Source organism: Lupinus angustifolius, chromosome LG11 (assembly GCF_001865875.1).
Source record: "Lupinus angustifolius cultivar Tanjil chromosome LG11, LupAngTanjil_v1.0, whole genome shotgun sequence".
In the NCBI taxonomy this organism is placed as follows: domain Eukaryota; kingdom Viridiplantae; phylum Streptophyta; class Magnoliopsida; order Fabales; family Fabaceae; genus Lupinus; species Lupinus angustifolius.
The window spans coordinates 2,098,329-2,115,727 of NC_032019.1; the positions used below are offsets into that span (position 1 = coordinate 2,098,329).

Genomic DNA, 17,399 nt, shown 5'->3' on the forward strand with positions numbered 1-17,399 from the left:
AACTAATGAACCTGATATGAAAAATAAATACTCCCTAGAATCTCATCTCAGTTTTTCAGAAAAGCTCTTTAAGCAAGTGCTAAAATAGTGTAAGATTAGTTGTGGAAGAGAGTACACCATGAAAATTGAAAAGAGATAATCAAGTTCACATGGAAAAGCCAAAAATAAAAAAGAGTATGGAAATACACACTACAAAACCACCTCACAATTATTTACAGCCAAGCATGATCATCCACCATCTTCTGATGTGAAAGAATAGGCAAATCCATATGGGCACGTAGGCGTTCTTGTTTGTGTTTTATCCAAGCTTGGAAGAAGTGAACATGAAGAAGAGTCTAAAATAGATAAACAAGTTCACATGGAAAAGCCAAAAAAAGGAGTATGAAAATACACACTACAAACAACCTCAATTATTTACAGCCAAGCATGATCATCTACCATCTACTGATGTGAAAGAATCGGCAAATCCATATGGGCGCGTAGGTATACTTGTTTGTGTGTTATCCAAGCTTGGAAGAAGTGAAGATGAAGACTCCATATGACTTCCACCTTCATAAGACTGCCATTTCTTAAGTGCTTGCGGTAACGACATGTCCAGGTCAATACCATATATATCTTCAGAACTATGATCAGATGGTTTCCAAAGTTCTACAAGTGAAGAAAGCACATTAACAGCATGACCCATGTCAGGCCTTTGATATGGTTCCCTGGCACAACAGTGGCCAGCTAACTCAGCTACGGTGTGAACGCTAGCAAGTGTTTCCTCGTTGAGCTCGAGTGTGGGATCAATGGCCTTGCGGAATGAATCTTTGTTTATGTACATTCGACGGAACCATGTTACAAGGTGCATGCTATCCTCTGGTTGGGTCTCATCAAGTGCTTTTCTTCCTGTTATCACTTCCATCAGTATTACACCAAAGCTGAACACATCAACTTTAGTTGTCACACGACCGGTAACTGCAATCATATAGCCATATGAATGACAGTGTTAGAGGCATTTGCCCAAAAACAATGGACATCCAAGAAAGAATAAAACACTACCATTAAAAAATTATATTGAAAAAAGGGCGGACCAGTGCACTAGGCTCCCAAAAGGATACAACACAACATCTAAACACAAGACCAGTTCAAGGGAAAGTTTATATTTTGAAAGTTCACTTAGCTATTAATGCCTCAAAAGTGATATGCATACTTGTGGCTATTTATCTTTATTGCACACCAATAACTTGGGTTCATGAGTAACATTCTTGACTTTCTACTAACATAATAAATGTGTAATGAAAAATTTACTTAACTATGATAGCTAGTCAATATAAACCAGTGTCATCATTATGGTAACAGGAAATAGCTCTTCACTCAATTTCATAACATAAAACTGACTACACAGTCCATGCAGGAGAAAAGTGTCTCATAACCTTCATACAGGAAATGAATATCTTCTCCAATAACTTTTAAAGCATTATGGACTCAAATTGTCATAAATATGTTTATCAAACTAGATTTTATGGTATACTCTTCCCTGCAATAGCAAGGTAGGGGCCTCTAACACAGGGTCGCCGTTTTACTCTTCCCTGAGATACTAAGGCACTAAAACATTGACTTAAAATACATGACTAATATTCAAACCAAACCAATATATTGATCCTGAGCTAACTATCTCTACTTGTTTCTTCAGGAAAAACTAATTCAAAACAACCTATATCACAAATAACTATTCGGGGGCATAAAAGGAGTTTAAAGATACCTGCATATTCTGGTGCCAAATATCCAAAAGTTCCTGCAATCCTTGTTTCTATAGAAGCTTTGCCTTCTGGAGCAAGGCGCACCAGACCAAAATCTGCAACTTTTGCCCTCATATCATCTCCAAGGAGAATGTTTGAAGGTTTCAAGTCTCTGTGTATGAAGCTTTGATGGGCCAAGCCATGGAGGTACTCAACACCCCTTGCTACATCCAAGGCAATGGTCAATCTTCTAGTCCATCCCAATGGTTTCAGCCCTTCTTCTGACCAGTTAAAAAGATGGCTGCTTAGTGTTCCTTGAGGCATGTACTCATACACAAGAAGCTTCTCATTCCCATCCAAGCAATAGCCAAGAAGAGCAACAAGATGTCGGTGGCGAACCTTCGTCAAAACAGCTATTTCAGACTTAAATTCTGTTGCACCTTTGCCAGTTATTATGCCACACTCCATTCTTTTGACTGCAATTCTTGTACCATCATGCAGTTCACCTTTATAAACAGTTCCAAAACCTCCTTGTCCCAATATATTCTTCTCACTGAAATTGTCAGTGACATTCCTCAGGACTTGTATGGAAATGACCATATTTCCAGCTTCAACCATTTGCATATCTCCTGCCTCACTGCCACCCATGGTTTGAGCCTCACTGACACCACCAACACTCACACTTGAACCTGCAACCGTAATCTTCACACTTTCATTATCTGAACCAGAATGAAGAGGGTGAATGACTAGTGTATTTGGGCTTTGGACCCTGCGTAACCGCTTCTGCTTCACCCTAAGCAAGCAGAAAACTAACAAACCAATCAAGGCAACCACAAATACAGCCCCGACCACAGCAAACACAATCACTCCAACATGTGAAGAAGACTTTTTGCCACCATTTTCAGAACTCGTGCCATTTTCTCCCCTCGCACTAGGAACTTCTGAAGACATGGGACCTTGAGGGGTCAAACTGCTTTTATCCTTCCCTATATCCTTGTTACCATTAGTGTCAACAATCACATTACTCCTAAAACTTGGCTTTTTCCCGAAAAGCTGATTGTTTGCGACATTCAATTGAGTAAGCACGGGCAAAGTAGTAAGTTCCTCCGGAATTGAACCAGTGATATTGTTATCAGCAAGTACAAGTCTTTGCAATGATTTGAGCTTGGCAAACTCCGGCGATATCATACCAGTAAGCCCCATCTTCTCAAAATTAACAACAGTAACATTCCCATCACTGCAAGTAATCCCAATCCAATCATTACAAGGATCATTCCCCTTCCAATTCTCAGCAAATCTTTGAGGATAACCAAAAAGTCCAACAACAGAAAGCAAAACTTGAACCCTGGGATCACATTCACCAGGACCAGGCAGGCAAAAGCTATTTGAATCCTTTCTCATATCAACCTCTACATCAGGACCAAACACTGGCATTGGACCCTGGAGAAAGTTATTAGTCAAGTTAACAACTTTCAAAGACTTAAGACTCAACAGTGAACTCGGAACCGGACCAGTGAAACTATTATCCCTCAAGCTCAAAACTTGCAAGCTTTTCAACCCTGAAAAATCTGGTAAAGGACCAGTGAAACCATTTGATTGCAACCAAACCTCACTCAAAAAGGTCATGTTCTTCAAAACCTCAACAGTGCCACCAAGTTTAGCATCACCAACACCCTTTTGGCCATTCAACCAAAGGGTCTCAATCTGTGACCCAGAAAAGCTTAAAGGAAGAGTTCCTTCAATTTTGTTAAATGCTAAATGCAAATGGGTCAAACCTGGAAAAACATCAGAGCCAAAGAAATCAGGTAACTTGCCTCTAACATTAGCAGAGTTAGCTGAAAAGTTCTGAAGTGAAGAAGCGTTCTGAAGACTCAGAGGTATCTCCCATTCTTCAAAAGGGTTGTTATCAATTTCCACAGCTTGAAGCTGAGACAAGCCGTTGAAGAAAGAGGTTGGGATTGAAGTGAAGCGGTTGTTACTACCCATGAAAACTTGGAGCGAAGTTAACCCATTTAAGTCGGGTATGGGACCCGAAAAGTTATTGTATTGGAGCTCCAAGTGCTGCAACTGGGTCAGATTCTGAAGGGTGAAGGGGAGAGTGCCTTGGAGGTTCATGTGCCCGATTTGGATCCGAGTTACACGTTTCTCATCGGAGCAAGTGACATGGACCCAGTTGCATGGGTTCGGGTCGGACCAACCGAGAGATTCGGGTGGGTTCAGAGCCTTTTTGAGAGATAGCATTACAGAAGCGTCGTCGTTTTGGGAGTTAACTAAGAAAGCGGTTATGGAGAGAAACCCAGATAGGAAAATGAAAAAAGATTCGAACTTGAACTTGTTCATGATGTGGGTGTTGTTTGTTTTTCAAAATCTTGTGAGAGAGAGAGAGAGTAATGAGAATGGTGATAAGGGTGATGCATAGCAGCGAGTAAAATGGTGAAAATGGAAGGGAAGGAAACGCACATGCAAGTGGGACCCACGTATCTGAAAGAACGGGTTGTCATGTCCATGGCTCATGCATGAGCATGACACATAAAGAGGTTGTACTCACATAAGTGGCTGTGTTTCTGGTTTCAGAAAAGCCATCTTCCAATTATTTTTCCATTTTATTATTATTATTTTGAGGTAGAAAATATTCTAACTTCAGATTTTTAATATTAAATTAGCTACGTCTTCTATTTTGTTTTGTAAGCTTTATGTACGTGTCGATATTACTGTGGTTCGTAAAATATTAGTTTAACCAATAAATGCTCTGGCAGCACTTGTAGAATTTAAGGTTCATTATAAAGTTAGTTGTAATGATTGTTCCATAAAAAAAGTGTTAATGATTGTTATTCGTATGATTGTTGTTTTTACATTGAAGCATAGCATAATCTTATCTGTAATATACAGCGGTGTAGTTTATTATGCCCTGTCATGCTCTTTCTAAATTTAAGATGATAATATTGCAACTCAAATCTATTTTCTAAATACATCTTATTTTATTTATTTCTAATTCCTAGAGTATTGATATTTGTAGGAATTATAATGCCATGATTTATGCATGGAGATGATTCCATGATCCTCCTTAGAGAGAAATCATGGATTGGTGTAGGTAAATTTGGAGGACCGGGTTTGGAAATGGCATTGAATATCATGGTCTTCTAACTTAATAAGATGGGTCATTAATATAATATCATTAGTCATAATTAAGGAAATGCAGTTCTAAATATGTGCAGAAGGTAGCCCACAACTTCTGGATCTGTGTTCTTTTCCTATGAAAACCAAATTATTCTAGCTCGTAGTGTTTTCTAGCCCAACACAACCTTTGTGGTTGAAGAAAAAGAGGTCCATGGGCTTCATACATGAAAGTGACCTAGATATATGTTTTTAAAAACAAGGATTGAATAGGTATTTTCCCAATTTTTTACATTTTCAACTCATTATTTATCATTTATTTGGATTGCATCTATTTATGAGTGTTAATATATGAATAATGTATGGCATATTGAACAATGTAAATTTCTTTACATTGTAAGTAATAGCATCTAGTTCAACTAGTCCATTAAAATACTAATGTTCATAGCAACTCTAGTGATTTTTTTTGGGGTACATAACTCTAGTGATTATTACACACTTTATTAATATCTCCCTAAAATTGTTGCATCGGGAGTTCTCTCTCTACTTGTTAAGTTTGGGTTCTCGATCTTATAGAAGTTGATATGTTAAAGTATTGGTGGTTGTTAAAACTGTATTACGACCATAACTATGGGCACATCATTCCCAATTGTTTATAAATGTCCGGTTTGGAGAATTTCCGACAGCAACAGATATTTAAAATATTGATGGTGGGTGTGTATGGATTATTTTTTCAACGTTTAATTTACCTCTCGTTAGATATCTATTCGTTTTGCTTTTCCTCTTAAGTTGGTGATTTATACACATACACTTCATTATCCACCATTCATTTGGATTATATTTTTTAAATATTTAATAATAATTAGAAATCAATGGTGGATGATACAATAAAGTGTAAAAAACTTATACACTGTTAGTGTGAACATATTTTACTCAATTATGAATATTACACGTGATGATATTATAATACACTACGTGCTTATATTTTGCTAATTTTCTGAATCCATGTAGTTTTTTTGGTATTTGGTTTTACTTTATTATTAAGAGTACTCCGATTGAAGATATATTACTCTTATTATACTCATTATAAAAGGTTTTGCCTGTTTATTATTTTGTATTTCAACTTGGTTCTACTTTATATAGTATAGTTGAGTTATAAGCATTTTAAATCAAACATGGCATGATGTTTTAATGTTTGAGTGCAGCAAAACCTATTGGAGTATTTTCTTAAAATAGATGAGTAATTCAATAATGGATGGTCTTCTTTACGTAGCAATTTTTTTATATCTGATGTGAATTTTTACATGGCTTTAATGCGTTCATGTGTGAACAAATTATATATAGTATTTTATTTAATTATTAATATTATATTAAATCAAGAAATATAAGTTAGAGTTGAAGCTATTTATAATAATCGTCCTACACAATAATTCTATCACGCACGGATAACAATATGCTAATAATAAAGAACTAAAAATTCTGGCCAACTAACTCTACAATGCACTAGTTAAAGAAGTTTCATAAACTTCATTAAATGTTTTTAATTACTTTTAATAATATAAAGCAATACATGCTTCTTAATTTCTTAAATAATAATCCCTTACATTACTCATAAAAGTCTTCCTTTTTTTTTAAAAGGAATAAAAAAAAATTTGATAACAAATGTTCAATATAGCAATATGCATATAATGGACAATGCTATGTTATGCACTTATTCGGCAACAAACTTTGTAGGTGTAATAGTTTCACAATTTTTTTTGCTGTTATCTAACCACATCTACCATTAGTGTTTTTATTATAAATATTTCTGATGTAGTGTTTGCTTGCCAATGAACTCAATTTCGTGTTTTTTAAATAAATTAAGTTGTATTTTTAATAATTTTGTTTTCATTATATGTTGCTATATTTTAATGGTTAATAAAAACTGGGGTAGGTTATGGGGTTATTTAAGGCCATCTACTACTAGTGTTGCATTAATTAGGAAATATAAATAAAGATAAAAAACATTACTTAAAGATTAAATTAGAGTTCATTATTAAGGATGTTCTAATTAATATGTTGTAGTTGACAAATATTAATTTTATATCTAAAAGTTAAACTTGATAGTGTAATGGAATTGAAAGTCATAAGATAAAGGTGAATCAATTATAACAAAATACTTAACATGTTAACATTTATGAATGCAAAAAAGATAATGAAGTGGGGTTGTTTGACAATATTAGTTAAAGATTATGGAAACTTACTAGGCAAGTTTTCCAATTAATTGGAATCATAAAGATGTGTTTGACCTAGTTTGAATATAGGAAAAGTGACAGCTCCAGATACTCATCTTTTTTGAAGGGTGTGAATACTCATCAAAATTGAGTATACATGACTAATCCTTGTTTATGGTGGGCTCTAACTAATCAGCACTAACTACATGTTTATGGTAAACAATTGTAAAGTAGTGAAGCATGAGAATAATATAAAAAAGCCACCACACCAACCAAGTGGAAGAATTTGCTTTATAATATGTCAGTTGAGAGTGTAATTATCACTAGAGTTATTATGTATATCTTCTAGACTACAATACTAATACTATATATAATGCTGATTATACTATGCATTTAAACTTTATAATAACATATATGAACCTGTTTTGTGGTGGGGGACCAGTTTTGATCTGGCTATGGAGCCTAAGGTGTTAGAGAAGCTCTTGGGAACTTCACTAAACTATGACTACCTTGACTTATCTCTAATTGTCATGACCAGAAGGTAGTGTCACTTGGTCAAGTGCTATTTGTGTGGTAATGTAAAAGCATGCAAAATAGATTAGACTTAAACATATAAATGAGTATTTTTTAAATCAATCTGTGTTAAAAGATCACCCACTCCTACTTTCTCTATCTTTTGGGGTGTTAAAAGATTAATCCACTTTCAACATGTACTTAAGCTTCTAATGCCCATTAAATTTTAGTTTGTATTTTTGGTTTTTGTGGTAATTTTTAAATGCGTGTATATACAGATAACTAAAAAAACAAGTAAGAAATACATATAATTTTACTTATATATATCCGCAGATTCAGGACTTGAGGACATGATATGCAAGTTACATTAAATGGTTGAAAAATTATTAGAATAAGACTGACATGAATGTAATTGTATATATAACCTGAGTGGATCACAAACTATAAGTGTAATATATACAAATAAAATGCTACTGAAAATTTGTCAATTTTGAGTAGTTGAAATAAAACTACGTACTCCTAAAATATTGTGTTTAACTTTGGCTGGTTGAACACCAAAAGCATGATGCTTGCAGGATATATTTATGATGAGAAGATATATTCTTCAAAAAGCACTTTTTTAAGATATGTATAATGGTTCTTTATAAACCCTGTCTTGTCAGCGCTTTAGCCAAGTGGTTCTCTAATATTCTTTTTCCATTCATAATATTGCTGAGTTTCCTTCCAAGTACATTGGTTGTTGCTTAGATCAGAATGAAGCATAATCTTGATATTAATTAAATTTAGTGATACAAAGGCCATAGTTAGGTTGAAGTTTCCTTTATCTGAAGCTTCAGCATCAACTTCAGATGGGATCCTATGAAGCATTTAGGGTTAAGAATGTCACTGATGACAACTTCTAGGGGCTGCCTTTGATTTAATGATCATTTTAGCTTGATCTTAGGCTTTGTGAATGTGTGAATTCGGTTTTGTGAAATTAGGGCAATTTTAGGGTGGATTTGGCTTCGGTTTGGGGTTTTATAATTAGGCTAGGTTTTGTGTATGGTTTGTGGGTTTATGGCCTCGGTCTGGTAAGGTAATTTTAGGGTTGGAAGGGTTTGAATCAAGGGTTTTGGCTTATTGTTGTAGATGATAATTTGTGGCTGTTTAGGGTAAGGTGATGTTTATGGGTTCGGATCAATGGGAGATGAGGTGATTTAGGGATGGTTGGGCTCGGTTGTGGTGTATATATTTAGGGTTGTCTTTTGATTTAGGCATGGCGAGGTGTAGGGTAGATTGTGATGGTTTGATAAGGAAGAAGGTGGAAAAAGAAATGAGATGGAAGACACCACAAGCATGGAAGCTTGATAAGTCAAGTGTTGTTTGCCACAAGCTTAAGAAGCTTGATAAAAGCTCATCAATGGCCACGACCAAAGGGATAGAGTGAAGGAGAAGTGCTCTTAACTAAAACAAATCAGATTTAATCAAAATTCAACTTAACTTTATTAATGACAATTCAATTACATAAATAGGCAATATAAATGTTTTGGGCTGAAATAAAAGACTAAGTCCTAATTAACTTAAATAATAAAAGATCCTAATTAAAACTTAGGCTAAAAATAAATATGACATAATAATGTAAACCCTAATTTAATTCTGAAATATTCAGGTCTTGAGATTTTGGAGTGATTTCGGCTTTGCTTGCTAGGGCTGGCCGAAATTCAAGTGTTGGGATTTTGTTGACGACTTTATCTTCTTGGTGGATGATTTGTAGGTGTGGTTGATTACTTTGATTAGGTCAATCTTTTCTTTGATTTATTAACATTGCCTTGAGTCTTCTTTTGAGTCGTGTGATGATGGATCAAGGGCTTGGTCTCTACTCCCTCTTGTTCGGCCGAATTCTTTAGATGATGATCAAATTGATTTTGCCAAATATGATCTTTGCTTATCTCCTTGTTTATAGTCGTGTAACAAACTAATCCAACCTCTCCTTGATATCTTCTTTGTAGCCGTGAGGGGCTTGACATGAGTAAAATCTTCAACATTATTTTTAAGAGAATAGAGATTATCTCTTCCTAAATTCTAGCCGCCTTGTCTTAAGCTCCTTGAATCTAATGTCTTAATCATGACATCTTCCCTACTTGACCACGGTTGGATAAATAAAAATCCAATCCCATATTTCATGAATTAAAATACTTAAATAATCTAAATAATTCCTAAGATAGAAATAAATCCTAAAACTATATGAGAATACAATCTCATTTATTTGATTCAATGGAAATAAGATAAATCTAAGTAGAAAGTGACCTAAGGACATAAATGTCCTTCTCACATACCCTCTCCTGGGTCAATTGTGTCCTTTGAGACCTTAAGAACCCCTGTTTTGGCCTTGGCCCTAGTTGTAGGACCATCATGGCTTCCTTTACCCTTGAGATCAAAGATTGCCCTAGAAGGGTTTACATCAATCATATTAAAGTATTCTTGCTTTGATGAATATCACAAGAGGCAATGAAGATTACTAACAATGCTCGTTATACCAAACTAGAATTGTACCATTGTATAACCTAATGTAACGTATTACTAACAAGTTTTAATAAGATCCCTTCTGAAAATAAATTAATAGAATCTCGGATAAGTAAAACTTAAATGAGGGAATAAGCTAAAGTGTGCAAAAACTATTTTGCTAAAAAAAAAGTATACAAAATATTGTGATGAGAGCCTTTTATGAAAGATGTAAATAATTATGCATGATTTATATTGTTAGATAGCTCGCCAATGATGGATTTGTGAGACCCATATGTTCCTGCTCGTGCTCTAAAGCTATGGAATGACAATATATTCGCGTGGCTGAAGTTAAAGGTTTAACGATGAAAAGGAGCGTAGTTGAAAAGAGGAAATATTAAAGATCCAAATCTATGGCCATGATGCTTCTATAATTTCGTGCATGGACCGTCCCATTATCTTCTAAAAATGATGGAGATTGAAGGCTAAGGATACCCTAAAAACTCTTTCATTTGATAGGTTTATTGTATTTACTTCGCTTAATATATGCTATGGAGATCTTAAAGAATAGAATGTAGGAGATTATGGATTTGAATCTCACTATCAACAAAAAACTGGAATTATAAAGTGTTTGAATATCCAAAAAAAAATGTTTAACTTTGTTTTTAATTTGAGTTGAGTCCCAGCTTCTTAAAATATTGTGCAAAACAAGAGCAGTAGTCAATATACTAAAATTGCTGATATATTTACAATTGAAAGTCACTTAGTTGAATTCAAACTAAAAACACTTATTTTTGGTAGAAAACCTTTTATAACACCATTTTTTATTCTCACAATTTCAACTAAGAGTCTACGACCATCAAATATGTATTTTAAATGATGAGAATTTGTTTTACCTTAATCAGATGTCTTATACTTAACTTCATATAATATAATTGTGTTTATCTCAAAAGAAGTAACTCACCTGGTAGAGTTATGAGACATAAATTTAAGCATATGAATTCAAACCTTAACAATTTTAAAATTTTCTCACTAACGTCCATATAAAAAACTTTATCTATAAAAATGTAATTATATTTAACAAGAAGATATTTGCCGCTTATAGTAATTCTATATGGCTCTAGTATAGTCTCCCTTTAATTAATGAAGGATAACTAGCAAATTTAACTAAGAGAATTCTCACTAGGAATGGATTTAGGACTTTACCATTCATACTAACATGCATATGTAACAACATATGTGTGTATTTGAAATGCAATGACCCACTAAAATGTTAGTCCACATAGCATAATAATGCTTTATACCCCTGGATGGTAGGGATACATAACATATATTATTAGTTTTATTAACCAGTTTTAAGGATATTATTTTAAAATGAAAAAAAGAAGCTAAAACTTCATTTTTTTAATATTGCCCTCAAAACTAGTTAACACAAGTCTTATAAAATTAGTGAATCAAATATTCATGCATGGAATAATATTATAATTTTCCAAAAGAAGATAAATAAAATAAAGTAGGTCCTTACATATCCAAACAGCTCCTTTTCCTCTTCTGACTTCTCTGTTCCCAAACACTCCAATCTTTTGTTTACCTTTGCTTTCCCATAATTACTCAAACATCTATTACCTACCATCTCTCTATCTCTCTGTCTTTCTCCATTTACCCATCCTTTTAACTTTCATTCATATTTCTTCATAGAAAAACATCTAACCTCTCATCTTACCATATACTAGTGTTTCAGAAACATTAAAAACCACAGGATCTGCTTTGTGTACTCATAACTCATAAGTCATAACAGCTACAGCAAGAAAAGCAACACTGGAAAATTGATGTCTGCAATTCCAAAGCAGTTTATTTTGTAGTTTCATAAGCATGCCACTTTCACTTGATCTTGAAACTTGAGATAAGAGGGTATGTATACTCTATAATTCTCATCTCTCTACTCAACTGCTTGTTTTCTTCTTGTTTTAGTTTGTCCACTTTACTTGCCTTAAGTCTTTCTTGGTTTTTAGGTTAGTTCATAAGCACCAAAAAAAAAATGAAGTTAGAATCACTTGATATGGATGCCAATTCTAATTGGAAATACAGTTGAGGAACTTCAAAAATACCAACAAACCAGTTTTCCTATTGTATTTTCAGTTTTTCCTAACTGATGCTGAAGTAGGACTGGAATCTACTGAATTTGTGAAAATCTAACTGATATAAATTCGGTAACAAAGTATAATGGTCAAATATTTTATTTAACCATTCTCAAAATTAAATGCAACAATACAATACTAGGTTTTTGATCCACGTGGGGATTGTTAATATATCATAAATGAAGTACACCACCAGTAGTTTTCACTATGGGGTTGTTGGTATCATCAATAACGTTTATTTTACTTAGCTTGCCGACAATTAAAATTACCCCACTATTTAGTGCTTGTCTCTTATACATCTGGGGAAGTCAAACATGTAAAACAATCAAGTACCAAGTAGGAATGAGTTTTCAACAGTGAAAATCCATTTTCAACGCACTTAAATCACATGACATGGAACAAGACATATATACCAGGACTACTTAGCTTCCCAGGAAGAAGACATATATCATAGGTTGTTTGTGTGTAGTAATCTTTCACAGTATCAAACACCAATTTAACTGATTGGCCAAAGAATTTCTTGTTTACATGCTTGCTAAATATGAACTGATGGGTTTTCATTGGATACCATATTGCAGGATAAAATAAATCTTCCACTGCAAGCTCTAAGACATATCATTTTTATATAGGCAAAGTTTTGATGGTGAAATTGTTTAGCTTCCCAGATGCTCACCCTTTATATCCCTCAACTCTAAAACATATCTTAATCTCATTATTTTGGTGATTGATTGCTGCACCTATTTTGTAAATTAGCTTCCAACTTGAGCACGCTAAATCATGAAACCGGAGTTTGATCTTGAACTGGAGGCTTCTGCAGAATATGAATCTGAAGCTAGCAGCCAGGTTGCTTCCAATGTATCCATTCAAGAAAGATCTGCAGGTCCTTTTAGTGACAACCTCACTAACTCTACCAATGTCACAATAGGGACTCATCCTAATTCAGATGCTATTTCGCTTGACTTAACTCTTCACTTCAAGAACAATGAATTAGGGGCAAGAGATTCAATAGGATTCTCATTCTCAAGCACTAGTGAGAGCAGCAATGAACCCGCATCTCAAACTACGGCAGCAAACATGCCACGAGTTTACTCTTGCAACTACTGTCAGCGCCAGTTTTTAAGCTCTCAGGCTCTTGGTGGACACCAGAATGCACACAAGAGAGAAAGAACACAAGCAAAAAGGGCTATGAGAATGGGTTTTTATTCTGAGAGGTATGCTAGTCTAGCATCTCTCCCTCTGCATGGTTCTTTCAGGTCCTTGGGGATAAAGGCACACTCTTCAATGCACTATGGTTTGTCACCAACAATAAGGCCTAATGCTGAGGTAAAAAACAATGTAAGATTTGAACAAGGATATGCTGGTCTTCCAATATTCTTGGAGGATGATGAGCCAAAACTGTTGTGGCCTGGTAGTTTCCGTCCAGTTGGAGAAGTACGCAATACTCATCAGAATTTCATACCAACTGGAAGTTCAGATTTTAGTTTTACTGAGGCGAATCCACCAGTAGAGATACAGAACAAAACACCAGATTTGACATTGAAACTTTGAAGGGAATTAATCGATATTGATCTAGCCTTGAGTTGCCTGATTTGTTAATATTCTTGTACAGTAAGACATGCATGTGAAGAGTCATGATTGGTAGATTAATTACTGTTTTGGATTTCCATATGCTGTTTTCTCTGAGGAGTCCTTGCTTTGGTATTTTGCCTTGTATGTTTCTCATTGTAAAAGAGCTCTGTGGACCATTTTGGAGCTGCTATGCTTGCCATAAATTATGTATTATGTTTTCGTTTAGTGTACTTATTGAAGTTCCAGTGTGCTTTCTGTATCTCATGTTTCTATTCTGGAACATATCGTAGAATAAAATAATTAAGATTTACTATGTATAAACTAATAGTGTAAATGTTTTGTACACTGTCAGCAAATCTCCACCACTCATATACTAACTATCATTGACTTTCAAACAAAAATATTACAAATCAAATGATGGATAATGGACTGACAATATAAAAATCTTTACACTATTAATGCATAGATTTTAAACTCAAATAATGGAAATTATTAAAAGCTAAAGTAACCACGGAATCACGGATATCTTAAAGCTAACATTGGGATTGGTCAATAACTTTTTAATTTCCTTCTCTCAATTTCTTTTGTCCATTTTACCTCCTCTAACATTCAAATTTAATTCAGTATTTTATCATATAGATAAGTTATTTACAACAGATATCCTAAAACAATTGAGTTAAATATCCTAAAAGATTTATATAGATAAGTTACTTACAACAAAATTTAATTCAGTGATAATGTATCAAACTTGTAAATATATTTTTTTCTCAACCAAGAAAGATGAAAAACAACACATATAAAATAGAAAGTATTATGCTGTTACTGAATACTGCAAAAGCAAAACATAAGGTCATCATAATAAAATGCATTAGTGCATTCAGTAAAGGATTAAAAAGAAACTTAACACACATAAAACAAACAAAACCAGGATACCATGAACCTTCAAATCAGAACAGAAGAAGGCTCTGTTCACTCAGCCATGCTATCATCGTCACTTCCAGCCTCACTCAAATCAAGATCAGCTAGCAATTCATCCAATGGAACAGAAGGTACCTCCTCACCGTCAGTGACTGATGCCATCTCAGATGGCTGGTATTCTCTATTTCGGTACAATGATATGTTGAATCTCAGTTCAGGGTTCTCTTCCAGATCTTTCAAGAATTGTTCATATTCCGAGTTCATCTTCTCTTCATCAACTTTAACCTTATCATCAACCTCCATATTAAGAGATTTGAGCTTCCAAGAACGAGGCTTCCCACGTTTCTTCTGGCGTTTCTCTTCAAAGCTTTTCTTTATTAAAATTGCCTCAGGAATGACAAGTCCTCTGTACTTCTCTAGTTCATCATCATTATTGTTAGCCCCATATAGATCATAACCAAGAGCATAATCACCAGGATTTAAAAGATGGCCCAAATGAGTCCTGATGGAAAACATTGTGTCATTCTTTCCAAAATCTGACACACGAGCAACTTGTGCATCTGCTAAAACATATTTTGTTCCCCCAATGTTAACTTCAGAAGAAACCGCCTCTATATCTAGCACAATGTACTCCACTAGCTGCCTGCTAGTAAGGAGGGACCTGAAGGATGTCCTCCAGTACTGCTCAGCATCTAAGAAGCAGTGCCTCAAAGTAAACGGATCAAGCAAAGCAATGCTGTTGGTAACTTTAGTACAAATCACAAGAGGACCCAGATTTCCCAAACTAACCGCAACTTTGGGAGGCAGGCATATTAAATCCTCACGGCAAATTGGGCAGATTTCAACGGAAAATGTAAATTTGTAGTTGTAGTTATTACTCTTCGTATCATGGGAAACAAGTTGCTTATCATTGCGGCTCCTTACTGGAGTAACTTTCCCTACAAAATCCACAAATTTAATTCCATGACTTCTATTAGAGAAAAAGAAGTCAATACCTTGATCCATCTGTGTTATTCTTATAGCACTTGCAGCAGCACCATGCTTCAGAATCAGCTGCTCCAAATAAAAGAAAGTACGCCTATGTGAAACATGTTGCCTGAGTTGCACAGCAGCAACCCACTGATCAGGGTTAGCCTGAACCCTAGAACAAGACTCACACATATGGTCCTGTTGAACATACTCGATGGGATAAGTCTGCTCAAGAATTGCTCCATTCATGACCTCCTTCTGAACTTTGACCTTGACTTTGATCCTCTTGGAATGGGGCTCAGTCCAAATAAATTCAGCATGTATCATCCTTACTTTATTGGAGTTTAAATTCTTCTGAAGCTTTTTCAAGCAAAATGTTAGGAGCTCCTTCGATTCCAATTGTAGCTTGATCCAAGTTCTAGGTGGCTGCAAGTAGCTTTCACACTCAGGGCAATGCACTATCATTAGACGCTTCAGTAGACCTTCAGTGATGTCAACTTCTGACCGCAAACACTTCACACACATATTGGCAGCATTTGGTTGCATTGGAATTCCACATTTGCAACACAACACACTGCCAATAGTTTGCTGAACCATGAACATTCCAGATTCTCCTGCCATGTCTAATGGACTTAACTACCTAACAGTATTATATTCTCCTGGAGAAAAAAGGAAAAATAAACATATGTGAGTATGAAACAGGGAAAGGAAACTTCAGTTTACAAAAGGTAGGATTTTTTATAAATAATAGAGTAGAAGACGAGGGAGAAGGGACTGGGCAATAAATAGCTCGAGAAATGATACGAAGTACACTATTCTTGTAATAACCAATACACAGTGATTAATCAAAAAGCCAAATATTAAACATACAGTACACATGTGGTATGAGCAAAAAATTATGAGCATGGGATTCTCTTTCAATTGTAAAGGAGAGAGAGAACTTGTCATGGCAAATGCGGAATCAAAGGATGAAATGGAAAATGGGTCAGCTACCGAGCACTAAAAAAGAGCCAAGTCATGAAGGACACAGGTAATATAAAAAGAACTACAACAAGGGAATCGATCATAAAAGAGGCACAATATACTCAAAGGATAATATTCTACTTAATAGTTTCTCTCTGCACACTTATTCTCTTCTTCTCTCTGATCTTAGTAATCTGTAACTCCCTTGTATTCTGCCATGTAACTGAGTAACATATTTCAAACTCTGTAAACATTCTACTTAGTAATTGATCCCTTGAGGTGTTTTCTGTCATTCACTGTTACATTTTATCATTATGAAGCTCCTCTTACATATCACAAATAGGAATCATCCCAGAAAAATTATATATATATGCACACAAAAATAGAGTAATTAAAAATACCCCTCCTAACCAAAATTATCAGAATATGCGGAATTTCAGATGCTGTTAAACAAGCTATATTAATTTTCAATGGTTATACACACATGAGACGAGACAAAAGATAATACAAACACAGATTACGACTAATTGATGTAAAACAAGCAGATACAAAATTGTGAAACCTAAAAAAACAAAAGCGAAGTTACGAAAAACAAAATAACAAAACATAAAAACTATATAGATGTTCGCAAATAGGGAGGAGGTAGAAATCAAAGAATGATTGAAAAAAGTGAGTGACGGAAATACGAAAGGAAATGAAGAGAGAAGAAATTACCGCAGAGAGAGAGATTAGAGAAAAGTTGGCGCAGCTTAGGGGAAGGGAGTGAAATGGCCATTGAGTAAATGGGTATAAGATACTTG

General features: G+C 34.8%; 3 protein-coding genes across 4 annotated transcripts; 1 reads left to right on the forward strand and 2 right to left on the reverse strand.

Moving 5' to 3' along the window:
* On the reverse strand, window positions 13-4,278 carry LOC109360749 (receptor protein kinase TMK1-like). The gene is made up of 3 exons (XM_019605833.1): window positions 1,745-4,278; window positions 424-957; window positions 13-228 (listed from the first exon to the last, which is right to left on the reverse strand). Exons 1-2 carry the CDS (start codon window positions 4,059-4,061, stop codon window positions 431-433), a joined length of 2,844 nt encoding a protein of 947 aa, XP_019461378.1. The 5' UTR covers window positions 4,062-4,278; the 3' UTR covers window positions 13-228; window positions 424-430.
* Window positions 11,567-13,979, forward strand: LOC109360447 (zinc finger protein 4-like). Its single transcript, XM_019605357.1, has 2 exons — window positions 11,567-11,953; window positions 12,759-13,979. The coding sequence occupies exon 2, from the start codon at window positions 12,958-12,960 to the stop codon at window positions 13,726-13,728; it is 771 nt and encodes a 256-aa protein (XP_019460902.1). The 5' UTR covers window positions 11,567-11,953; window positions 12,759-12,957; the 3' UTR covers window positions 13,729-13,979.
* Window positions 14,548-17,399, reverse strand: LOC109360446 (60S ribosomal export protein NMD3). Of its 2 annotated transcripts, XM_019605356.1 has the most exons (3): window positions 17,314-17,399; window positions 14,989-16,295; window positions 14,548-14,853 (listed from the first exon to the last, which is right to left on the reverse strand). In XM_019605356.1, the coding sequence occupies exons 2-3, from the start codon at window positions 16,255-16,257 to the stop codon at window positions 14,719-14,721; spliced, it is 1,404 nt and encodes a 467-aa protein (XP_019460901.1). In that variant the 5' UTR covers window positions 16,258-16,295; window positions 17,314-17,399; the 3' UTR covers window positions 14,548-14,718. The 2 variants fall into 2 exon arrangements, with proteins under 2 accessions (XP_019460901.1, XP_019460900.1); XM_019605355.1 differs by having other exon boundaries at window positions 14,555-16,295.